Here is a 26,361-nt window from a genome sequence, read left to right as displayed (position 1 = left end):
CTCTAGAATTAACCTTGTTTTAACAGTAGTGTTGTGTATATATTTTGATGCTCATACCTTTAACTTTTTTTTACAGGTTACCTGTTACTTCTGCTGAAAACACCGATAGAGGCTCAGATAGCTGGAGGTACTACTGCTGGGGATGAAACACTCACAGCCCATATTACTGTACCAGGGCCTGTATCAGAACACTCAACAACTGTTACCTCTTTACTAAATGGTGAGGGAGAGGAAAACACAACCATGATTGTAACTGAAGAATCTGCAATAACTACAACAGAGAACTTGCTTCAGACTTCTGTGGTCTCGGAAGCATCTTTAAATGCAACGGTAACCCCAGAAAGTAATACTGATAATAGGAGACTGGACATTAATGACACTCCAATCACCGTGTTTCCACAAGTGGATCCAGAAATAAGCTTAAGTGATATTCATGTTTCTGAAAGTTCTTCGATACCCGATTCATCGGCTATTACTGAAGATTCAGTACACTTACTTACCACTCCAGAAGAAAACATTCTAACGACACTTCCATCATCCTCAAGCACCACAGATAGAGGAAGTAGCACAGTACCTGAATTAGTAACTGAAGCCTCTTTACCAGAGTCTTCTCATGCACCAGTAACTGAAGCCTCCTTACCAATGGCTTCAACTACATTAGTAACTGAAGCTTCTTTACCAGAGTCTTCTCATGCCCCAGTAACTGAAGCCTCCATACCAATGGCTTCAACTGCATTAGTAACTGAAGCCTCTTTACCAGAGTCTTCCCATGCACCAGTAACTGAAGTCTCCCTACCAGAGGCTTCTCCAGAACCTCTTCCAGCTGAAGAAATAACTTCTATTAATGACAGTGAGAGTCCAACACATTCACCAGGTCCTCCACTCGACATTACCACCACTAGTTTACCAGACACCTCTCCGAAAGAAATTGATAAGCCAGAATTGTACACCAACATCAGTACAAGTACACTGCCACCAGTAGACTCAACGTTGATGCCAACTGATGGCACATACACTCTGGAGACGTCAACATATGCACCTACGACAGCCCCACACACCACATCTGAATCACACCTTTCTTCGCCTGGGCTTAGCAGTAATCCTGTCACTAGCAGTAGTCAAGTCACTGTCAGTAATGCTTACCGCTGCTTTTGGGAAGTTGAAGTAAGAATATTTTTGTACATACAGTATGCTTCATATTCTAAGTTTCTATTTAAACAGAGAGTCCCAGTTACATTAATTTGTTACAGATTATCTGAAACTTATTTATTTATTTATATATATACAAGAAGGTACATTGGGATTGTGAGGATACATAGCATAGTAATTACATTCTTGTAAAGCCACTAGTATGCGCAGCGTTTCGGGCAGGTCATTAATCTAAGAAAATTTTAAGTAGGTAAATACTAGCAAAATTTATAAAAATGATAACAGTTGCATAGCAAGAAAAACTGCTTAATCTGAAAGTCTGGTTTATCCTTTGGATAATTGATTTACAATACCGTATGCTGCACAGTATAGTAATCCTGAATATCTGAAGGTCATGTTAGATTTTTGAGATTGGATGATTTTTGTACAAATTATCAAAGGTGTTTTCAAATATTTGTTTTGAATGCAAATTTGTGTCTAAGATACATACTGTAATCTCAAACATATCACAGCCGCAAAAATACATTTGAAATTATTTTTGTGCTTTAAGAATCAAAATGTTTGAAAATTTATGATATGTTATTCATGATAAAAAATGTATTAATATAAATACTGTACAGTATTTAATTTGATTTGTCGTGGGGACAGGAATCCGGTGTACAGTATACTGTATATAGTACAGTATACTGTATTTGTAAGTAGGGGCATTCGTAAGTCAAGGTTCCTACATACTTTTGGCTTATAATGAAGTCTCTCCAAGGTTGAACTACTGACCTTTCCCCCAGGATGCAGCCCCACAACAGTTGCCTAACTCTTGGATACCTACTGTATTTACTGCCAGGTGAACAGAGGCACTACTGTAACGTGATAGGAAACTTGCTCAACAGTTTGTCTCGCCCGGGAATCGAAGCTGGAATTCCTGATTGAGTGTTGAAAATGAAGCTGAAGCTCTATTTTGAACATATATCATTGCTCCCAGATCAGGGTGTTCAGTAAAGCAAGAGGACATGTATTGCGTTATAACATCGCTGCAGGGTCATATAAGGTCATTATCCACACCTAGCCCATCTAACTCTCACCCACCTGCCCACCCACATTCTACCACCCATCATATACTACCTACACTAATTATCTCCCCTCATTCCCTCTCTAATATATACACTATCTAGAGTGAGAGTTTGTGTGTAATTACTTGATGAAACTACACCTTTCTAACCGATATAGTTTTCCTCTATTTCTACTACATATATATATTCTCTAACATGCACACACACACACATCCCCATGAAAGCAGCCCGTAGCAGCTGTCTAACTCCCAGGGTCCCTATTCATGGCTAGGTGAACAGGTGCATCAGGCAAAGGAAACTCTGCCTATTTATTTCCGCCTCGGTCAGGAATCGAACCCGGGACCCTTTAGAACTATGACCTCCCCTCCCAAGTGCTGTCCACTCGGCCACAAGGCCCTAAACCATATACACACTTCATGCAGTGGCATCTTTTTGTTTTAAGAATACTGTACTGAATTCATAATATTCTCTGCTTTGTAAGATATTTGTTGCTTAGACTCTCTGGATATCTTCCTCAATCATCTGTGATAAAAACCTATCTAATTATCTCTAATATTAATTTATACTTTTATTTCTCCAAAAATATAATTATTTCTTCTCAATACTAGTCATCTGATCTTCAGCCTTATTGTGGCAGGCTAATACATTGCTGGTGGTCGCAATCATGACGGCAATAAATGTGATGGCAGTGGTAGTGACAGGAATATGTGTTCATCGCGTTGCATCTCGCAGAGTCTCCTGGGACCCTCCACCAATACACTATAATCAATCGGTACGAGTCCAACCTTTTCTTTGCTACATATTAAAAGGCAGACTGTGTTGTATGGTACTAGTAAACTGCCATATCAGACCATCAATATGATACTTCACAGAATAAGCTTAGAGTTCACTTTAAATTGATGTATGATATGCGTAGAGTCAACAAATGTTTTAACCATATATATTTTGAAAGATTGTTGGATTGCACATAAAGAGTAAAATTTCAAATATAGAGGATTCTTTTAGACTATAGTAGCCTATGTAGTTTTCAGATTACTAGGCTTGTTTACTTGTCTTAAAATCTATAAAGTGTTTATCACTTTGTATGACTTCTATTTATATTTTGGGGGGAGCCCACGGTGGCTCCCTGCAACTATCTCGCCAAGATTGTTTTTTCCTTCTCAATCTAATCACCCATAGGAGTCCAGTATGGTCTACCAGGGACCAGAGCCCAAACTTGGCCCCTTGAAGGCACAGGGAACAAGGGATTGTTACAAGGGATTATTATGAGAAGGTGGTGGAGGTACTACTGCTGGTGGTGGAGGTACTACTGCTGGTGGTGGAGAACAATTGCAATTGTCTGCCAGTAGGTGGCAGCCTCACTGGATCTCCATCCTCTGCCATATTTTGGCTCAGTCCTGTCACTAATGTCTGAATTCAGACCTCCCCAAGTCACATCTTTTGAACTTTGTTCTGTGGGGTCCATTTGCTCGTGTGTCCCTCCTAGCATTTAGTATTTGCTTCATATGCATGTGTTTACTAGTCTTACTTGAGTCGACCTCTTTGCTTAGAGGTGCATGTGTTTAGGGCAGCCATTACCTAAGCACTCTATAGCATTGCCCCTTCACTGATGATGATTTCTCTGGTGTGTTTGAGAGTTTGCTTGAGAGGCCAGGTTACTGTGTAGAGTACCTTGCCCTGGTTAGTGCATAAGTTTGATGTCTCTGCGAGGTCCTCTGATTGGGGGCATTTGGGGGAATTTTATTGTGGGGTACACTAGGGTTTGTGCACTTGTGTACACGCTTAGTTGTTCCCACCTAGTTGTGGTTGTGGGGGTTGAGCTTCGGCTCTTTGGTCCCGCCTCTCGTCCGTCAATCTACTAATGTACAGATTCTTGAACTTCTTGAGCTCTCTCGTATCTACATTTGAAACTGTGTATGGAGTCAGCCTCCACCACATCACTTCCTAGTGCATTCCATTTACTAACTACTCTGATACTGAAAACTTTTTTCTAATATGTCTGTGGCGCTGGATACCAGATACTGGTATCCAGATACTGGTTCTGAAAAATTCCTTACACAGGTTTCTGAAGGCAGTTCTGATGTATGCCAGGCTTGCATATGCTGCTGTTTTTCTTTTGATGTGGGCTTAAGGAGACAGGTTTGGCATGATATCGATTCTTAGATCTTTGTCAATTTCATGCAGGACCTTGTCTCCCATTCGGTATCCAGTGTCTGGCCTCTGGCCAGACACTGGATACCAGACGCTGGATACCAAACGCTGGATACCAGACGCTGGATACCAGACGCTGGATACCAGACGCTGGATACCAGACGCTGGATACCAGACGCTGGATACCAGACGCTGGATACCAGACGCTGGATACCAGACGCTGGATACCAGACGCTGGATACCAGACGCTGGATACCAGACGCTGGATACCAGACGCTGGATACCAGACGCTGGATACCAGACGCTGGATACCAGACGCTGGATACCAGACGCTGGATACCAGACGCTGGATACCAGACGCTGGATACCAGACGCTGGATACCAGACGCTGGATACCAGACGCTGGATACCAGACGCTGGATACCAGACACTGGATACCTGGCCAGTGTCTGGGCCAGTCACGAAGGCCTGTGGCCTTCGAAGCATCTGAGGCTTTTGAAGTCAGGCCAGGGTTTATATTTGGATGTAATTCAACCACTTCTTGGGTCTGCCTCCATCCACATAGACCATAGAGACAGTTGAACTGTTCCTTCCTGCCAGGGATTCAGAGCCTTCTACTTCACAGGAGGGCTTTGCCTTGTTCCTATCCTTCTCTGCGAGACGATGCATTCTTGTATCAGGCACTGAGCTTGGATATGTCTGATTTTCTGGGTCATCATACCTGACCATGGCTGGGGAAAGGGAGCCCAAGGGGAGACAGAGTTCCTGGGTGCCTTTCAGTCCTTTCTGATCCTTGATTCCATCTGGGTCTTTGTTAACAGCCTGAATATGCCCCCCTTTATGCAGGTTTCCATAGTCTTGTCATCATCTGGCTGTGGCTTGGACAGACAGACAGACTTCAGTTCCTGCTTCAGGAATTGGGACCAAGACTGAGTCCGAGACCTGACTCATTTGTGTATGGGGTCATCTTCAGATATCTGGCAAACTTTTTATTGTATGCAGATGCTTGACTGAAAGGAGGGGGGCCCCCCATTTTCTAGGTTTTACTTGGGATTCTCTTTTTGTGGCAGTAAATTGTACTCAGTTTACCCTTGCCCTTTCCTGAAATGTTGCAGTTGCTTATACAGGTATTTCTCCTTATAGTAGTTTGTTTTGGGGTACTGTATCATTCTGGTAATTTTTCTCTTGGTAGATCATGTCACCAGGCTCGCTGTGTCTCCATCGAATGAACCAGATTCTGCTTTTGGTCTGCAGTAAGCTTTTATGATTCATGAACCTGGTAAGGCTTTAATAGCTCCAGGAAGCCACAGAGCGGACTCATTAGAAAGATGCATTTTATTACTTTCAGTGCTAATTTTTTTTAACTATATTATTTAGTATGTTAAATTTTGATACTGGTGTACAATTGTTTGTCAGCTATATCACTACCTTTAGGCACTGGAGTTACTTATATCAAAGATAGTTTGTTGTATACAACAGTCGTAACTTAACAAGAGGCAGATATTTGCTTTGGAATTTAACTATGATGTCAACAAGATTTAATTACTTCATTTAAAGTTGATTGTACTTCTGTTAATTCCTATTTACTGCAGGGTTTCAGTGTAAAGCTCTTGAGGTTTAATTGTACAGTGTTTAGGTGATGTTAATAAATGGAGGTGTAGTTATTATAGTAGGTCATTGTTGATGATCTGGTTTATTTTATTTATTAAATATTATTTATGAGCAATTAGGAAACTGTAGATTTAGTACTTTGTTTTATATTCATTTTCACCTTGTAACTTTCAAATCACTACAAATTACCAATATATACATCAACCGCTTTTAGTTAAGACTTGCTCAAAATTCTATACATCTGTAAAGTACTGTAAATTGGCAATTATTAAAATACACACAGACTATACACATACACCTATTTTGAACTGAGGGATTTAAACAAACCATTTAGATGTGTGCATTAAATAACTTTTAATGCATGAGGTCATGAGGTGTGTGTGGGACAGCATGGCTAGACTTTCCAAAAACATGGGAAAACTATTACATTCCACTAATAAACATTCTCTCCTAGATGCAACTCGCCAAACTTGCAAACAGTGCCAATTAATAAATTGAAAATAACATTGAAATTAATATAGTGCCAGTCATTACACAGTAGTAGAAAATCAATTACACACCAAAATTGTAAATAAAATTACCATACCTATTTTACTTCGTTCTAAATATTTAAATGCATAAATAAGATCGAGTCTTTAGTCACTTTTCTGAAAATTTATTGCATGCAAAACAGTGTTACATTCCTTGAATACCACACACATTTCTGTCTTACCCTTGACATAAGGCAACTCCTAAAGTACTGTACATTATTTATCAAGAGAGACAAAACAATGCAAATTGAGAGACAATTGAGACAAAACATGCAAAAGTATTTCAGAAATGCTGAGACATGTACTGGGTATGTATATTTCAGAACCGAGGGGAGCAAGCCAGGCAAGGTGGCCCTCTGTCTGGACTGAATCTGGCTTCTGACAGAGACTGTAAGGCGGACGAGGGTGGAGGAGCTCCTGCCACCCACATCCCCATCCTCATTACCAATGAAGATGGCTGGTGTGTTCCCTACAGTGACCCAGACCACAAGAAAAAGGGAAGCGAGGCCACTAAAGACACCGGAGTGTGAGTCGGGAGCTGTACGTACTTAACAGCATTGGATGATGAAGGTAATAATGTTGGATTTTGGTATACCTTATAATTTACTACTATAATTACACAAGTTTTTCTCATGTTACATGTGGAAATAAATATTATGAAGTCAATTAAATGTCTTGTATATAATGTACGATAAGCTCACATACGTAGTTGCATAGCAATTGAGAGCATTGACTGTTAGGGGATATACAGTAATTCAAAGCACAGCAATTGTAAGATATAATACAATAGCAGAAAGGCAATATGAAGAGAAGAGTATAAAGAAATCTAAGCATAAAATGTTTGTTTTGGTGGAGATGAATTCGATCAGAATATAAATAATTACCTTTGCAGCTGGTTTACTGTATATTTAATGTATATGTGATGTAATTTCTGTGGGAAGCCCCGGAGGCTCCCTGAAGCTATCCAAGCTGCTATGTGCTATACGGGTATTAGTTTGGGGTCATCAATTATAGGCATTCTTATGCCTACCGGGAACCACGAGCCAGAACCTGGTCCCCCTCAGAGGTGCAAGGAGCAATGGCCTATGAGCACTTTACATTTAAAATGTCATAATTGCCATCAACTGGGCAATTCTCTCCCCCCCCCCCCCTATAGGAGGTAACGCTAACGAGCGGAAGTGCTAATCGCATGAAGGGTTGGTTGATTGGTTTCTTTCTAGGGGAGTTTTTTTTTTTATCTTTTTGGAGGTAGATTGTACAGGTTAACCAGACAGTGGTCTGTTTAGATTCACCTACCTTCCTGGGTCCCTTCCTTGATCAATGGCAATTATAACATACTTTAAATGTAAAGTACTCATAGGCCATCGCACCTGCGCCTCTCTGGCTTCAGGTTCAGGTTCTGGCTTGAGGTTTTCGGTAGGCACAAGTATTCCTCTGACTAATGACCCCAAACTAATATAGCACATATCAGTTTGAATAGCTTCCGGGAGCCTCCGGGGCTCACTCGGATAATGGCGTTTCGTTATATTCAAAGCTGGTATTTTGGAATTGAGGTTATTGAAAATACAGCATTGTATGTCTTAACTTCAAAGAAAAAAGGAGAAATTCTATTGTATATACTGTATTTACTCTCATAAGTCAGAGGTTGACTTTGACAAGAACAAAATTATGAATTTTGCACTGGCTTGCCAGCCAGCAAGCACTGGCATGCTTGTAGCTCGTTGACGTGTGATTGGCCATGACAGCCTCTGGCGGTGATTGGTCATGACAGCCTCTAGCGGTGATTGGCCATGACAGCCTCTGGTGGTGATTGGCTATGACAGCCTCTGGCAGTGATTGGCCATGACAGCCTCTGGCGGTGATTGATCATGACAGCCTCTAGTGGTGATTGGCCATGACAGCCTCTGGCGGTGATTGGCCATGACAGCCTCTGGCGGTGATTGGTCATGACAGCCTCTGGCGGTGATTGGTCATGACAGCCTCTAGTGGTGATTGGCCATGACAGCCTCTGGCGGTGATTGGCCATGACAGCCTCTGGCGGTGATTGGCCATGACAGCCTCTGGCGGTGATTGGCCATGACAGCCTCTGGCGGTGATTGGCCATGACAGCCTCTGGCGGTGATTGGCCATGACAGCCTCTGGCGGTGATTGGCCATGACAGCCTCTGGCGGTGATTGGCCATGACAGCCTCTGGCGGTGATTGGCCATGACAGTCTCTGGCGGTGATTGGCCATGACAGCCTCCGGCGGTGATCATGTTATTGGTTATCATTGGTATGGAACGATAAGGACACAGTATTGTGCCAGAGGGGGAGCAGGTGAAAACACAGAAATAAACATACGAGTTCTTCTGCACGACCAGAACACAACCTGTCATTGCTCTTGAGGTGGCAAAACAAATAAAACACTTGAACAACAAAATTTACACAGGAAAATTAAGCTTGATATTAATTAATGAAAACTATAGATTGAAACAAAACAAAAATACAAAAGACAATAAAACTGAAAACACTCTAATAGCAAAAATGACAAAATAAAACATTGAACTCAAAAGTAAATAGTTCTGGTTGTTTATTCCTGTGTTGCCACATGCCCCACCGCATTAACTACTGTGCCGTTTGTCTGTCAACATTACGAATCACCATCGAGAAAATGGCATGCAGCAGCACAATTCTGAACCACTTTTTGGTGACAAAAGTATGTCAGTTTGTTCTATTCGAGTTGTATATTAGTGTGTGTTTGTGTAATTGATTGTTAGTGTAATGTAGAGTAGCTTTGCTGCATTTTAGTGTAGACTCACTCCACCTTATGCCCCCTGCTGTGACAGGAAGTGCTGTATCTTGTTGAGGATGGAGATGTATGTGGCTGTGAGGCATTCATCTGTGAAGTGAGGAGTTTACCTCAGTTTTTCTCATTGTCATTAAGAATTGTTAAGTCCTCACAGCCTTTTAAGATAACTGTTTTTATAGCTTTTCCTATACAGTATAGTATTTAGTCTCTTTAAAAGCTGTTGTAAGGGATTTTTCTGTCTTCTACTGGCCTACAATTTTCTCCACACTAATGGCAGTTACCTTTCTTTTCTTCTCCCATATTTCTGTTTTCTCTTCCAATGTCTTCACTTTTACTTATGGCATCTTTCACTCGGGTATCTTTTACTTGTCCACATTACTTTGCTTATATTCCCTCCATTTTCTTAAAGTACAGCTCAATGTGGTCACTTAAATCTTCCACTTCCTTCTCAAGTTTTTAAACAAATTCAGAGCATTGTTGTTTATCATGTCTCATTTGGGATATCTCTAGTTCTCTTATTCTTTCCATTAATGGATTAATTCTGTTCAACACTTGAATTATTTCTACATTAGCTTGTTCTTCTTTGCCCTACATACATGCCTCTTATTTCTTTGTTGACATATCATACTTCCTTGTCATATCACCTACCTCATCAGGTATGGTCCGTTCTCTCATCTCACTATCATTACATTCTGTGATCATCTCTTGGGATGGCATTATCCAACATTTTGCTCTTGCTTTCTCTCTAATCCTAGCATCCTTTATATTTGTTGCTTGCACTAGGTATTGTATCTCGGCGCACTTTGTGGAGTGGTTGGAAGCTCTTCTGGCAGTCAAATGAAATGCCATTATAAAATTACTGTATATTTAAAGTAGGTAATGCATATTTGCCAGGTTAGTAAAATTAGATTTTAAATAAAAATTTATATGGCAGCATATTTATATACATTGGAAAACCACTAAAATGAAAGATTCACATCCGGACACCATCTGCAGCAACAGAAAGTCTGTTGCTGCAGATGGTATCCGGATGTGAATCTTTCATTAAAGTGTGTTTGTCCAGCAAATACATGGACTTGCTTCACCAAATTTGTGGTAGATGGTTCCTTTTGAGAGGGTTTCCACTGTAAATAGTTTTGTAGTTAAATTATGCCATTCTTTTAAACATGTTAGTTTCTATTGTACACAAATCTTGTTGATCTATTAGTTCAAGCAGTAGAGTACCCTATTGCACAACACCACTATGAATACATACTTAAAGATTTTGTTCTTAATTATTACCATGTATTAATTACTGTAATTCCATTTTGTGCAATGTTTGGTCTGAAGAACTAGTAAACATAATTACTGCACTCCTATTTGACTGGATTAGTATAAATGATTTAATTTTTATAATAATGTACAAGAGTGTTACCAGTGGGAAAATATACTGTATTAAGAACTTATTTTCTTTAGTAAAGTACTTTACTGTGGTTGCTTTATATATGTGGATAGAAGTTTCAGTTATATGGAACTTTGTTTTCACTATAAGCATTGATAGAATTTTAAAGAAATGCCAGGAATTATTTTTAATTACCTTTTTTGTTTACATTTTAAAATTAGTATCTAATGTAATATTTTTATGAACTTCAGTTTATCATAATTATTAATATTAATATTGCTTTCATGATTCACAATAAGACTGTATTCCTTAAGAGTAATAAATGTCCTCTCTAAATTTCTTTTTCTTCACATTGCACTTGATGGGTCATTATATCTGTAGCAGTCCAAGGGTGTTGGCAGCTGTAGTGTTTATGTATGCTTGGTATGTAATCACAATAGTAGTGATCATGTATGCATAGTATACAAGCTTAACTGTAGTAATCATCTGTACTAACTATACTGTACACTGACAACAGTAGAAATCTACAACAGTAGAAATCAGCAGTATGCACAGTATATAACCACAATAATGGCAATATGTGCAGAGTATGCATTTGCAGTAATAATGAGAATGAAAAGTATACTGTATTTTCTTTAATGATTTTGAGTGAAGGAAATAAAGAGGACAAAGCTATCTCTGTAGGCCCCCTTTAGCAGCTTTCTGTAGCTGATGGCACCGACCATGGTTGATATGCTAGGCCACCGAGACCATCTCGGCCCCCTTGGAGCAAGGGCCATTTCACATTGACTGCCCCATGGAAGGGGTAAGTATCAGCATCATTACACTATTGGGGTGATATGGCCTTAAAAAATGTTAATCATAAAATAACCCAAAACTGTTACAGTATGAAATATTAGTGAAAAACCACCAAAACACTAGTATAAATTTGCACTACATTTCTCCCAAAAATTATCTTGCTTGCCACCAGGTGGAAACAAACCCACCACCCTTATGTAAAAAGCACAAGATGCAAAAAAAAAGAGAGAGGTCTCTCATATGTGGCAATGACCCCAACACAAGTGAAGTGACGAGTGTGGACATGCACCCGAGGATACATTGGAATCAAAGGGCAGATGCCCAAACAGCCCAGAGAACACAGGACACGTGTGGAATTGGGTTGCAGTGACAACCTCTGTAAGAAACACCCGGTTAGTGAGACCACATCCATGTCCCAAAGGATAAGAACAAGAGCAGAGGTGCCTATAGCAAACAGCCAAGCAGTGACAAGACCATTCAGCAAATACATCCTGGATGCAACTAATATATATATATAGAGAGAGGGCATAAAATAATGGTAGTGGGTGAAGGAGCACTCAACCATAGAGGAAGATGAAAAGACTGTATATTTGCAAATCATGGAGGTACACATGTACAGGTGTGCTTCTTCGCCAGGGCAGAGGAAACAAGCCATGACACTCCACCATAAAGTTAATGCAGGGCATGGATTGAGGCTAAACTAAATCTATGCTAATGAATACTTGGCAACAGCTTGCCCACATGGATGGGAAAAGATATCAGGGATACCATACAAGTGAAGTACAGTATGATAATGAGCATCTAACAGAGAGTAGGATGTATTTTGAGGTCTTACCTGTTTGCTGCCAGAGATTTCTTTGGGGCTGTAGATAGTGGATTTAGAGTTGCTACATCTTGTTTTTCTGCCTGTCTGTGGTTTGAACTCGGTCCTTTGCTCTGCATTTCTGGGGGGAAGGGAAGATGGGACATCTTGTGGCTCCCTGAAGCTATTTTGCTGAGATGGCTGTAAACTGTTAGGTCACAGCAGCAGAGTTCTGTTTGGTCTACCAGGGAGGCCACCCCACCAAGAAAGCACCCAGAAAATCAGTGACCTATATAGACTACTACTAGGTTCAAAGAGACTGAAGCCTCAAAAGTGCCAAACAAACTCCAATGTAAACAGATTATTGAATTTTTTGAAACTAGTATGAGTTTGGTAGCACAAATCTCCCTCCATAAGAATGGTTGGGTGGTGTAGCTCCAGGTCTCCCTCAGCCTTCCATGCCAGTTCTGGAGCAGATGCAGATACCATCGATTGTCCACTGTAGGATTCCCAGGCCAACAACCAACCATGCAGGTCCCACAGCTTCTCGGCTATGTTCCGGCAGTCCTCGACTTGTGGGAGGCATTTACTTGGTATTACTATTCTACATTTTAGTTAACTTCATGACTGTATTTCCTGGACCAGGCTTGTAGGGCACTTGGAGCTGCATGTGCTGTCTTCCCTGTGTACTCCCTAGTGTTGCTCCTGCACTAACAAACGTCTCTGGTGTGTTCAGGAGTTTGCTCTTCAGCAGCAAAAGCATTGGTGTTATGGGGGAAGGCCTTACTTCAGGTGTGTCAGGGGTCTTTAGTTTCTGTGCCTAGACCCTTGGATGGGGAGAAACACGTTGGCTAGTTGGGACTAGGCTGTGTCAGTCTACTTGTATAATTCCTGGGACGTTTCCCCTGTGTCCTGTTTTGTCAGTCCTTTGAGCCCTGGTAATCTCCTGTGGGTTTTGGTGTGGCCTATGGGTATCTTCTCCTCTGAACCCACTCTTGCCTCATGCGAGTTTGAGGGCAGTTCGTTATCCATGCCACAGAACAACGATTATTCTTTCTCCGCTATGCTGCCTGTTGAGTTGGTGATACCTATGACTCTGAGTTCTATGGTGTGTGTGTTCCCCCATGTGGCTTTTTTCTCTGACCCTACAAATGAAGTGCAACCTTATCAGGAAGCTGATGTGACCTAGGACCTAGTAGTTGGGAGCCATCTCTGCAAGATAACTATAGGGAGCCATCAGAACTCATCCAGAAAGAGGCTGTTCATTACATTCAACACTAGGTATTCCTGACTTCTTTACTCTTTTGAGCTCAGGGCTTGGTCTGGGTGCTCTACCTATTTGCATTAGGGTCTTCCTGGGGTGTCCCTTGGCTCTTTGGTCTGTCTTGTGCTTTTGTTGTTTGTTCCCTGAGTAGTCCCATACCAAGGGCCCTCTTTTTTTTTTTTTTTTTTTTGTCTGTCTTCTCCCATGGACTTGCATTGTTCACTTTTTATTTCAGAACTGTAGGCCTCCACTATCAAAGTGCTATTGTAAATTTGCACAAGAGAGCTACTAAGGGGGGTAATCCCAAAGATCAAGTATTGAATTTAATAAAACACCATTTTCTGGGAGGGTTTCCCTCGTTGGAATCGGAGTTAACCAAGCAGCTACCTTGGAGGGCCATTAGTGGGACTCACCACAAGAGGCATTTCATTATATTCACTGCTGGATTTCTGGTGGGGCCTTCAGTTGCTTCCTGCTCTGCTTCCTTATATGCATGTAGCCGGAGTTAGTATTTAGGTGGAAAATTAGTGAGGGGTTTGGTATATTGTGGTGATGATAGTTTACATTGTTACTAATTTCATTCAAGCAGGGGCTTATTGGCTGCACTTGTGTTTTCTGGTGAGGGTTTTATCAGTTTTGGGTAGATCTTATTCGGAGCTCCTGTTGTCTCAGAGCAAGTCAGTTTCTAGTCTTGACGTGTGGTAGTCCAAAGTGGGTGTCAGAGGTTTGGTGCTTTTCCCTTCTCCCAATGGAATGGCTCCACCACCACTTAACACAGGGAAGTTACTGAGGGCCTTACCAGAAAAGAACATTTCATTTCATAAAAATTATTGATTTTAGCCCTGACAATGGACAAAAAGTTTACATTGCATAGAAAACAGTCTTCATCACTCTACCTCCAATGTATGCTCCATGTAACCATTTCACTTTGGTAAATAAAAATGATACACTAATGCTTTGTAACACTTAGTTCTTTATATATTTACTGTACATAACTTTACAAATATATCAAGTTAAATAATACAAAAAATATATTGGGTAAATAAGAGCATTAAAAAGTTATGCCATATGTTAAACCAGCATGGGGAGTAACAGGTATCTAAAATTGAGAGATATTTAAAATCTGCAATGGGCTTGTCCCCTGACCATTTCAGATTTTAGATGCTTGACAGTACTGTACCGTATACTATAATGTATATATTTTATTATGGCGTGAAACATACATAACAGACAAATATAAATGGTATGAATAAAGTCAGGAACAGAAAACCATGTGGTCACCCATCCAGGTAATGGCAAGACCCATTGGTGCATAACCTGACTGGTTGCCACACCACATTCACAGCACCATACCTATAGTATTTACTGGAAATAAATTTGTCTTGGACATGGCAGTGATGATAATGTGAAAAAGTATTGCAACTCTCAAAATGAAAGTTACTATACTTTAGAAAATTTAAAATAAAACCATTTTAATAATCACGTTAAAAAAAAATAAAAAAATGAGCACCCATATGGCTATTACATGCCCACTGTTGGCAGTGAAATATTAAAACTGTAATGAGATCCCAGCTTTGGCCTACAGATATATTTATAAAAATAGCTAATGCATATTTCTTTGGAAATGTTTATTTTCCAGTTACAGTATCAATGGAAGTCCTAAAACTAAGAAGGATTTCAAACATTCATGGCTGCTGTAAGATATTTTGTATAATATGCAATAAAATATGATATTTATATACAATACAGGCAGCCTGCAGGTTTGGTAATGTGGATTCAGTGCTATGCAGGTATGTACTTTTATAACAGTATGTGTAATTACCCAAGTGTAGTTACAGGATGAGAGCTACGCTCGTGGTGTCCCATATTCTCGGCACTATTTGCCATATGATGCTTTGAAACTACTGATAGGATTTGGGATTAATTGGGGATGTGTTCAGTAGTATTAGCATGGAGATGCTGCTCTAAAATTTTAGAGCAGCATCTTGTAAACATTTACAAAAGATTGGAATTTATAAATTATCATCCACAAATGACTATATTTTTGCATTACACAAGACAAAACCATTAAAGATTGTAATGAAATGCCTTTCTCTGGAGGGAGCCTGACAGTGGCTTCCTGAAGCTATATTACAACAAACTAAAGGGTCACATCAGTTGTGGAAGTTCTGTTTTGGCTTACCAAGGACCAGAGTGAGAACCTGGTCCTCACAGAGGTGCAGGGAGTGGGTGACAATTTGCTACCTCACTGGAAAAAGCCTCCAGAAAGTTAACAAAGTTTTCTGATGACTAAAGGGTTCACAAAGAATGAAGCCTCAAAACTACCAAACAACTCTGCAAATAATTCACACAAAATAAGGGATTCACTAACACTAGCTCCAAATTAGTGCTGACTGCTGCCACAATTTGGCCTGACTCCAGCCCTCAGTCAACTTGCCAAGGCAGTTCTAGAGCCGATTAACAACCCATGATGAATCTGTAGGTAAGGAGGAGAAATCTCCTCCCTCCCCCTGGGCTCTGCCAAAAAGAGGTGTTTGATTACATTCTCTGCTTAGTTTCTGGAGAGAGCTCCTCACCAGTAGCTCCCCTTAAGTTAAACAGGCAACAAGATCAGGACTTATCAGGAAGAGGAGGCAGCAGACACTAGAATGAAGAGAAGCACAGCCCAAGGCAACATGACTGGGACCAGGGGTACACTGACTAAACATTGGGTCATTAGAATCCTGTTAAAATGCCAAAACCCCAGCGCCTGAAAATCATCGTAAGAGAGGGAAAATCCATGTGTTTGTGAACATCATGGGCTCAATGGTAGACTACAGGCTGGCTAGATTTAATGACACTATGGATGACCTGAGAAATCTTAGTCTTGGAACAGGGAGCAAAATAAATGAGGTCAACCAACATAGCATCCACTGAGGCAAAACCAGTGGCATGCAGGTAGTGGCAAAAGGCCACATCTGTACACACAAAATTATGCACCTCCGGCTGAACCAACCATCAATTACAAAGAACCCCTTTTAAAAGACTTGACAACTCATTCTTTGCCAGAAAAGGAAAAGGCTGACAAAGTTTTTTTTTGGCCCTGGTGGGCAGCACCAGGGCCAAAAGAACGGAACCTTCCTCCGGGGAAGAGCCTGAAGCTCCCAAACCCTAAAGCTAGAGGCAAGAGCCAACAAAATGGCAGTCTTAATTGACAATTAGTGCCTAAATGAGTGCCAGGCAACCTCATACTGCTGCCACAAAGAAAGACAAATGTGCCACCAAGCTACTCTTAAAATGGTTGGGTTGGCCATTTTAAGGCTAACTTGTTGGTGCTCACCAGGCCACCCAGGGTCAGTGGTCAGGAATAGACCTGACAACTGTGGCTACCAGTGGCCTGGTTCTTTCCCTGAAATAACTTTTTGGTAACTACTGGTACTTCTTGGTGAGTGCAAGAAGTAGCAGAAGTAGCTGCAGCATCATTGTCATAATCTAACAAGGATGAATAATACCCCTCAAACTCGCATTAAGTGAGAGCAAGCTTGACAGGCTGATCCATTTGGACCAAGCCAGAGAATTGCTGGGGATTCTCAGGGCCTGGAAGATGTTAACCAAGCCCATCCGAGACACCCTCACTGAATTGACAAACACCAAAAACAGCATAAATTACCAGGCTATGAGTGGTGACTGCAGCATGTCTTACAAACAAGGGTGTGAACTCTCCTAGCCAAGGGCCCAAACAGAGAATCTAAGATCCTTGAAAAGCCCAAGGCAAAACTTCATAACCTAGTAGTCAGGTCTCTCAGGGGCCAACTGCCTGAATGTACCAAAGAAGCAAACCCTGTGGAAATGCAGGCTGAAATGCCAAAAGAGCAAAGTCCACACAGCAAGCCAGAACCAAAACAGGCACATGAAGTCTTTACTTGCTGCAATCTGACAGGCCAGTAGGACTACAAACTGTACTTTGATGAACGGCAACAGAACTGAGGTGGCTAGTTGACTGAGGAAAAGGGACAAGCTGCCTTGTGGTGGTAATTGGTACTAACAAGTTTCAAGCTCATTTGAATGAATCCTTTGTTCTGTGAGAATCATTAGCAGAGTTGTTTGATGATTTTAGGACTTCATTTTCTGGGAGCCCTCCAGTTTCCTACAAAGCTTCTCTCACTTTCTGGAAGCTTGGTATGATGGAGTAGCAGACTGTCACCTGCTCCCCAGCCCATCTTCTAAACAAAGGCCCAAAGTCCATTCCATGCCAACAAAACCCCCTGTTTATGAATGAAAAATGGTTTACACATGACTCGCGTCCGAATTGATAACATCCTGAACTGGTGCTTCACTAACGACTTTTGTTCAAACTACAATGTTGAAAATGCTTCACCCACATACTAAAAATAATCGACAAAGGAACCTAACCAGTACCTAAATATGCACAATATGCTAATATATAATAATAATTTTCTCAAATATTGATTATTATTTTGAATGAACAGCATGTTAAAATTTATGAATGCGTCTTTGGGGGTTGATCGCTGGATAGAATGGACTTGGTCTGACAACGGGTTGTGCTCCCTGCTCCTCTGTGAGGGGGGGGGGGGGGGAGGGGGCAGGCTTTTGCTGTGGTCCTCAGTAAGCAAGCAGAATTACAAGGTGAACTAATGTCACCCTGTAGCAATCTCAGCAATATAGCTTCAGGGAGCCACCATGAATACAGTGTAACAGATTTATCAGAAATTAGCATTAGTGTATTTAATATTTGCATGTAAAACTGATAAAAATATGGCAGAGTCCCTGCTATTACTGTATAGTATATGGAATTTACATAAAATCCTGATATGCAAATTAACACTTGTATTGAAATAAATAGGTAAATGGTGTCAATCAAAATATGTAATGTGTTGTTAGGCCTCTTGCTACTTTTCACATCTCTTCAAATTATGGGTTTTTGGTTCACAGCGAGTTTTCACTTTTAAATTAATTTGATTTCCGAGACAAATCTTTGTCTTTATCCTGGACTGTCATGCTGTTAGCCATGATTTTAAATTTACTCTTGTAATACTTATTCAAAGTATATTACAGGATATTATCCAACAAGTTTAAATATAAAGAAAAATGCAGCTTTTCAGTTATGCAGTAACTGTTGCAAAACAATCACAAAGAGCAAATAAATAAATAAGGAGAATAATTAATGTTGGGCAACAAGTAAATCATAAAGCTATGGGAGAGACTTGGGGTAACATAGGTATATACCATAAGGCTGGTGGAGAAACTACATAATTAAATGGCAACAGTTGTTGTTGAGGTTCTCAGGTGACAGGACAAGGGTAAACACTTGTCAGCTTGCAAAGTAAACATTTACTTGATCATTTATCAGTAAGATGCAGAGTACTAATTTCATAAAGTTCAAGACTTAACCACATCCATTTTATTATTGTAGTTTTTCCTTGGCAAGGAACGAGAGGTTATCTTCATAATGTTTTAACATAAATAATTAGGAACACCTTACAGCTATGACTATAACAACTCAATTATTTTAAAGTTACAGAAAAGAATGAAGAATCTTCCACAAATATATAAACAAATATTAAAAAAGCCATTATTGAGACAGGCATTTCTTACCAGTTTTCAAAAATCAATTAATTAAAAATTGCTAATTTTTTCTTAGTATTTACAGTCAGAGTAATATCTAACTTTTAAGTTTAAAACCAAAACCAATATATTAATATATCTTGTTATTTTCCAAAGTTATGAAATCTAGCTTGTGCAGAAGCCTGTGCATGAGCATTAGGTCCTCTCGCGTGTGCGTGGGCAATTGCTAATGTGGTTCCAGGCTGAAGAGCAGCGAGCGGGAACTGCTCAAAGAAGTGGCTTGCCAATGACCTACTGGGTGTCAGGTCTTGATAACCACTGGAAGCTATGTCTCCTCGTACAGGATTACTGCAATTAAACAACATATTGTATATGATGTAGCACAATAGGAACTTATAAAAATTGGAAGTACAATAAGTATTATGTATTTTACTGTACAGAACTTTAATTATTTATGTAATGAGAATACAAGTGCAGTACTGTATAGTAATAACAGATTAAAATACTACTACTTAGTGAAATTGTGTGAAATTTTTTGGACTAAAGTATTATACAAGTACTACCTATTGCTATATTTGTTTTCCATTTTTCCAAAGTACATTCCACCCATGGGATAGGAGTGTACAAAATATGAATGGGTGTTTCCCCAAAAGGACACATTTTCTACTACTGACATTTTAAACGGTATAACTGAAACAGGTTAACAACCATCAAATTAACTTAATCTGATGTAGGCCTAAATAAGCAATCCTAGGTCTAACAAATAGGCCTAGGTCTAAAAAAAAGTTAATTTGTTGCCTTCTTTCTTGTACTGGGTACAACAGTTCTTATTTTGTACTGTACTTTAATTCCATCCACATTTGTTACAGGTACTATAATTTTTAGATGACAGGTTAAAATAATATACGGCAATTCATTAATATTTAGACCATGTAAATAGTATAGTGCAATGTTTTTGTATTTAAAGTGGCAAATTGTTTACTATGAAACTTTGGAACTCCTCACCTTGTTGAGTTATACAATAATGTACGGGCTCGGTAATTCTGATTCCAGGAATCTGAATCTCCTAGTACAGTAATCCGAATGAATTCATGTTTGAGTTTTGACCTTTTTAACACTTTCGCTCGGGGATGACGCAGCATTGCGTCATCCGTTTACTGGCGGTAATGCCGGGGATGACGCAGCATTGCGTCATCCACTTTAAAAATTCGCCAAAAATCAGGTTTGTATCCGATTTTTTGGGGACTGGTTTTAAAATGTGCGCCGATGTCTTCCCATTTCCTTTGTTGAGCCTCGTGCCCCTCAGGCGGCTTGGCACACGCCGTGGGCCCATTGTCTTTGCTCCACTGTTGTGACCAATGTCGTCTCCCCTCGCATCTCAAACGTGTGAACATTTCGGCTATTTTCCGTGGCTATATTTCTTACTGCGGCTTTAGAAACTATCTACGCTTACTCCACGATGGATAGTAATCATGAACAAGGCCCTTCCAGGAAGAAAACTGCGAAAGAAAGGCTTGAAAAGGGTGGGAATTGGGAGTGTAGTAGGAAGGCCTCTGAGCGCTCACTCACGGCTAACGCGTGGCCCGTCTTCAACTCGTCGGCGGTTGGAGCGTGACCAGGTGTTTTTTTTTATATGCTAATGTTCCTCTAGAGAATTTTATTACGAACCCATTGAGACCAAAATGAAAGACCTAGGACAAAAATTGAGGTGACCAGAGTGAAAATAGTGAAAACATTTTATCCCGTTTGCGCGCTCCCGGGTAACTCGTTCGCACTTTCTCTGTTTGCTGCGGGTAATTAGCCGGGCTTTTGGAGTTTATATGCATTTAGTGCTGTAGAGAATTTTATTGCGAACACAATGATACCAAATTTATTCTCGTAGAAGGAGAATTGAGGTGACAAAGTTGAAGAGAGTATACACTTTTCGGAATTAACGCGCGCTTCCGTGACACGCTGGGGCCCATATCGCCCTGTTGAGGGGTGGCGCGCGGGGTGAGCGAAAGTGTTAACCTGAATAGGATTACCAAGCATAGACAGTATTATGCTCCTGCTCCCATTAGGAGAGAGTGGGGTTTTTGAAGGCCATGTGGATCACCCTAAGGCTCGGCAACACCCAGTGCTTAGCTTGAAAATCATGAGGGCCTACAACATTGTATGTTGTCACATTTAACATAAGATTTTTTCCCATGTACTTTCAATTTTGAGTTTCATGGTTTTTGTTTAATTTGTTTATAGAAATATAGGTCCTGTGCAAATGAAGGGCTGCCTCTAGAGAGCAAACTAAAAAGAAATTGAGTTAATTTTAAATCATACAGTATATATATCACTTATGCAATTAGCACCTAACTCAAAACTTGATACACATACTGCAATACCTAAACCAAAAATCCAAAGAAACTACATGCCCCCTTAATAGCAAGAAGCATTTGTACATGTGTGTATTGAAGATTTAAAACCTGCCTAGTAAAAATGGTAATATAATAATCATATCAATATTGCCTCTCATACGTGTGTAATATAAACACTATGACAAGCATGTTGTGTGCTGGTAATCTGAAAGATAAAGTCCATGAACACCGAACATTCATAAATAGCAAACAAAACAATACAGTAACCATTAGTAAAGGCAAGTAAAATATACAAGAATAAGGTTAGCAATTCAGTAAGTTAGTCCATTTCTACCCTCTACTGTGCTGCTAGGGGCACCTGATATGTTAGTGTACTACATCTATGTACAGTGCTACAGGATCTACCAACTGTTTTGCTCTACTTTGAAAGATAAAAGAATAGATAGGAGAGAACTGAGGTTATAAATCTACTAATTGCCACTTAAAAATTCTTAATTTCTTACTCATTTTCTCAAAACAGAAATACAAAAATAATGAAAATTAAGAGTTATCAAAACAATCTCAAATGTATATAATTTCTATAATTTGTACAGGTATTTCTAATTAGTTTCAGATCAAGAAGTTAATTATTTTTCCTGTGGGTTTCATTTCAAGGTATCCTAATAGTAACCATTACCAATGAATGTTGGGATTCTATTCTCCAAATAAACAATGATCCTACAGTAATTAAAGAGTTTTGTCTGCTGAAGCTTTGTTTTATAATGACTAATGTTGACAAACATTTTTCAATTCATATTTGCATGCAATAGCACCTGTCACATATTTAACATAATCCTAAACTAGACATAATTCAGTTGCACGAAGGTAACTGAGAACAGTATACCCAAGCCATCACAACTTAAGATTCTTTAATCTCAATTAGTATTAAGTTTGTCATTGTGTTTTCCTGCCTGAAACGCTTTGCGTAATAGTGGATTTAGGCATTGTATGTACTAGCTCTATCTATAAATTCATCAATGTTTGTATCTCACCTTGTATGTATGTACTTTACCTGAATAAACATTTGATTTGATTCGAACAGGGTGGATGTGTGGAAATAAAGATAGGCTTAAAACAGTGTACTGATCACAGGCTAATGTATATACAAGTTCTTGGGTTGATTACACATTACAAGACAATCTGCACAGGGACAAGGGACATTATCCACTCACAACCTTACACACCATTACAGGTGATGACTGAAGAGCTCCCTCAGCTAAAGTCCCCCAAATGCACTGTACAAAGCCTGTCTTACCATCAACATCCACTGCCTGGAAGTAAGGTGACTAGGGATGTCAGCTCATAGAGGCAGTACCCAGCAACCCCTCAGAGCAGGTATTTTTAGTGTGATACCTGGTACAGGAAGATGCAAACTGACTCTAGGGAAGGTAACCTGTCCAAAATTGGAGCAAAATGGAGTGGTAGGTATGTGCAGTATGGGTAGCATAAACACAATCTTGTAGTGCTTATAAAATAGAGTAATGGCCCCTGCAGAACTAATGTTCCAGGAAAAGGTAGCATCACTTGGCTGAAGTGAAAAGTTGTTGATGGGCCCTGCAGAAATGATCTGTGTTGAGCTGGTATAAGATGCCTGGTGTACACCAGGCATAAGACTGGCTGAGGCTCAAGGAGACCTGGGCTGCCATCTGGTGGTGGTCGGCATGGATAGGGTATTTATCCCTTGGCAATGATTGCTTTGTTTACCCTAGGGTGCCTAATTTCTCTCTAGCAGTTGTTTGTTCTCTTACGCCAATGCTTTCAGATGGGTTGTTCCTGGATTTTGATTAATCTCTTGATTCCCAAGCTTCACTCTGTGCTGTAGAGCGAGCCAGATTCTAGTTTTGACTTTCAGTAGGAACTGGATGGTTCTAATAGCTTGGTGAATTTAACTTAGGCTTGATTTTACTTTGTTCTTACTATGCAATTGCTATAGTTCTAGTGCAAAATTTCCATGACTTAAATGATTCAATAATCTACTGAAAGTGGTTATTCTAGTTGGGTCACAACTGGTAGGTTCTGGGTTCAACTTCCATGTCAGGACAAATGTTTGGGTACGTTTCCTTTCACCTGATGCCTCTGTTCAGCTAGTAGTAAATAGGTACTGGAAAATTTGGCAAGTGTTGTAGGTTGCATCCTGGGAAAAGTTGGTAGCTGACAAGCCTAGCACACTTTCTGTCCCCAACAATTAGAAACCACAATCACTGGACCTTTCTTTGCAGCACCAGACATAAGTGTTGAAAGTTTTAAGCTGATATGTAAAAGTATTCTCCCGATAGTGCATGGATGAAAAAACAACAAAATTGCACGAAACATAAGGTATAAAACAAGGAATAGGTATTACTATTATATGCTTATCAAACATATAATAGTAGTTATATTACCACAATTATATGTTGATTACTACTATTGTATGTTTAATAGCATGGGTGCACAAGTCAGCTGAAGGAATGAAGTACACTTCCAAACACTGGTAATAACATTACCAGTATTGAAAGGCCCATGCATTTCATTGATGGTGTGAGAGAAAATGGCATGAGAAATTAGTTACTAGTAGCATTGTTCTACAGTATATATATTTTTTCCCCTACAGAGAGATGTAACCCATCATAAAGTAGCAGGTAAAGAGAGGACAAAACACTGTACATGGTTATTGCACTCATAGTAACCTACCGTCCATGAAAACGTTTCCCGTGATTTCCATGTTTTCTTTCGTTGTGCAATCTATGTGAAAAATTTATTTTAATTAAAGAAGGAAAAGGGGCAATTAGTGTAATGAAGGGATTACCTACACAACTCATAACTGGGAGGAATGAGTAAAGTAATACTGCAGACATCTGGAAAATCTTTGATTTAAAAATTACTAGAGAAAAGAGTATCACAAGAATATATTACTGTATTTGATATCAAATAAAAAGTTACTGGTTAATGTAAGAAATTAAAAACTATTATAAATACAATGTTTAATAAAAACATTCATACTATGGTACAATATATATTATCAATAAAATACTTCTAACTTTATTAATCAGTCATACCTTCAGCATGATAACTAGCCATTCTTAAATATGGCACTTTATCATACTTAAGTTATTAAAGATCTTCAAGAAGACACATCTTACATTATATAAGGTACTTACCTGTGTGAGGAATGATGAGGCTGATTTTGTTGTACGGCTAACGGAGTAAAGACAGAGGGAGCGTGAGTTGGACCCGGATTCGATTGTCGTACCCCCATCACCACACTGTTCACACCGTTTACTGTACACAAAAATATATTACCTATGCATACACACTCACAGACAAATGTTATAATTAAATGGAACTAATCAAATGTCTTCTTCACAATAGTTGACTTAGTGTAAGAAGCTCTTGACTGGTTTGGGAACATGTACAAAAATTTGGGCTGGGAATGACAAGAGTGTTGACCAGACCACATACTAGAAGGTGAAGGGACGACGACGTTTCGGTCCGTTCTGGACCATTCTCAAGTCGTCTTCGGTCCAGGATGGACCGAAATGTTGTCGTCCCTTCATCTTCTAGTGTGTGATCTGGTCAACATAATTCAGCCACGTTATTGTGACTCCTCGTCTGCAATGACAAGAGTATTTATTTTATATCTCAACTATGTGCACAGTAGCTGTATGTAATATTGTAGTGTATCACATGAACTTGGACCCAATAAACTCTGCCCTGAAAGAGTGTGTATCATTACCCTAAAATATATTCTACACATGCAACTATTCTCAATAACCTGTCTAGTTCATTAGAAGACAACAAAGATGTTACAGGATTCAAAACATCCAGAGGCATAATTATATACAATTGCAATTTTATGTTATTTGATTCAGTACTAACAGAAATTTGGTCGAACCTAACAACCTATCCAAACCTAACCTAAAATAGCCTAATAAAACTAAGTCAGTAATTCATGTGATTATAATTGTTAGGAGATAACCAATCTGGAAAGAAATATTTGAAAATAACGAAAATCATTCTGCCTGTTAGACACATCGGACCTTGCATACTTGGTCAAGAAGTTGTCAACACCAGACTGACATCAGTCAACACCAGACTGATGTTGACTGGTGTTGACTGATGCCAGTCTGGTGTTGACAGTGGCTTTAATCAGGCCGAAACGTTCATCTTCCTTTCACATTTCTCTGTGGATTTTCTGCATAGATATTTATATATATCTATATCTATAGATATAAATATCTATAATATATATCTATAGATATGTCAATATATATCTATAGATAGATCTATTGATATATCTATAGATATATGTCTATAGTTATATCAATAGATCTATCTATAGATATATATCTATATATAGATATATCTATAGATATAAATATCTACATATATATATATATATATATATATATATATATATATATATATATATATATATATATATATATATATATATATATATATATATATATATATATATATATATATATATATATATAAGTATGTATAAGTATGTATAAGTAAGTGATAAAAAGTCATGTAAAAAAAATAGGATTTCGCAGCAATCGGCAATCTCCATCAATGTGCATAGAAAAATGGGCAACTACTTCCTCTTGTCTTCATAACAGGTGCCTACACCCAGTAAATGCTAGCAACTGTTTGCAACGGGATCACGTATAACCTCGAGCATTAGATCCAAAAGCCAGCAATTATGACTCGAATCTTCATAATCACACCTCACATGCATTTCTACATTATTTGAGAGATCCACATGACGAAAGTAGAGCCCTGCTGCTGACTAAAGTTACTATGGTAGAGTACATTTTATGCTTAACAAGGTTGCAAATAAAATACTGTAATTCATTATTAACCAAGATGTTTAAATTACATT

At 39.3% G+C, this 26,361-nt stretch overlaps 2 protein-coding genes across 12 annotated transcripts in view; one reads left to right on the top strand and one right to left on the bottom strand.

Moving 5' to 3' along the window:
- The window catches only part of LOC123758755 (uncharacterized), an 82,685-nt gene extending 57,495 nt beyond the window's left edge, over nucleotides 1–25,190 (top strand). For 2 of the 4 annotated variants that reach the window (XM_045743404.2, XM_069334448.1), the window contains exon 7: nucleotides 77–106. Coding sequence is in view for 2 of the 4 variants with exons in the window: in XM_045743402.2 (XP_045599358.1) it covers nucleotides 77–1,164; nucleotides 2,854–2,988; nucleotides 6,832–7,038 (1,430 nt within the window). In the remaining 2 variants the exon portion in view is untranslated. Of the gene's footprint in view, nucleotides 1–76; nucleotides 1,165–2,853; nucleotides 2,989–6,831; nucleotides 11,015–24,084 lie in introns of those variants that run through there. The other 2 variants (XM_045743402.2, XM_069334447.1) reach the window with 2 other exon arrangements.
- LOC123758751 (fibrillin-2) overlaps nucleotides 14,498–26,361 on the bottom strand; it is a 344,156-nt gene continuing 332,292 nt past the window's right edge. For 4 of the 8 annotated variants that reach the window (XM_069334438.1, XM_069334440.1, XM_069334442.1 and 1 more), the window contains 2 exons: nucleotides 24,632–24,752; nucleotides 22,245–24,215 (listed from right to left, as the gene is read on the bottom strand). In XM_069334438.1, coding sequence (XP_069190539.1) covers nucleotides 24,099–24,215; nucleotides 24,632–24,752 — 238 coding nt within the window. In that variant the 3' untranslated portion in view covers nucleotides 22,245–24,098. Of the gene's footprint in view, nucleotides 19,456–22,244; nucleotides 24,216–24,631; nucleotides 24,753–26,361 lie in introns of those variants that run through there. The other 4 variants (XM_069334445.1, XM_069334444.1, XM_069334441.1 and 1 more) reach the window with 3 other exon arrangements.

Source organism: Procambarus clarkii, chromosome 31 (assembly GCF_040958095.1).
Source record: "Procambarus clarkii isolate CNS0578487 chromosome 31, FALCON_Pclarkii_2.0, whole genome shotgun sequence".
Classification (NCBI taxonomy): Eukaryota; Metazoa; Arthropoda; class Malacostraca; order Decapoda; family Cambaridae; genus Procambarus; species Procambarus clarkii.
Note: the sequence above shows the minus strand (reverse complement) of the source record. Positions and strands in the feature narration are given on the sequence as shown.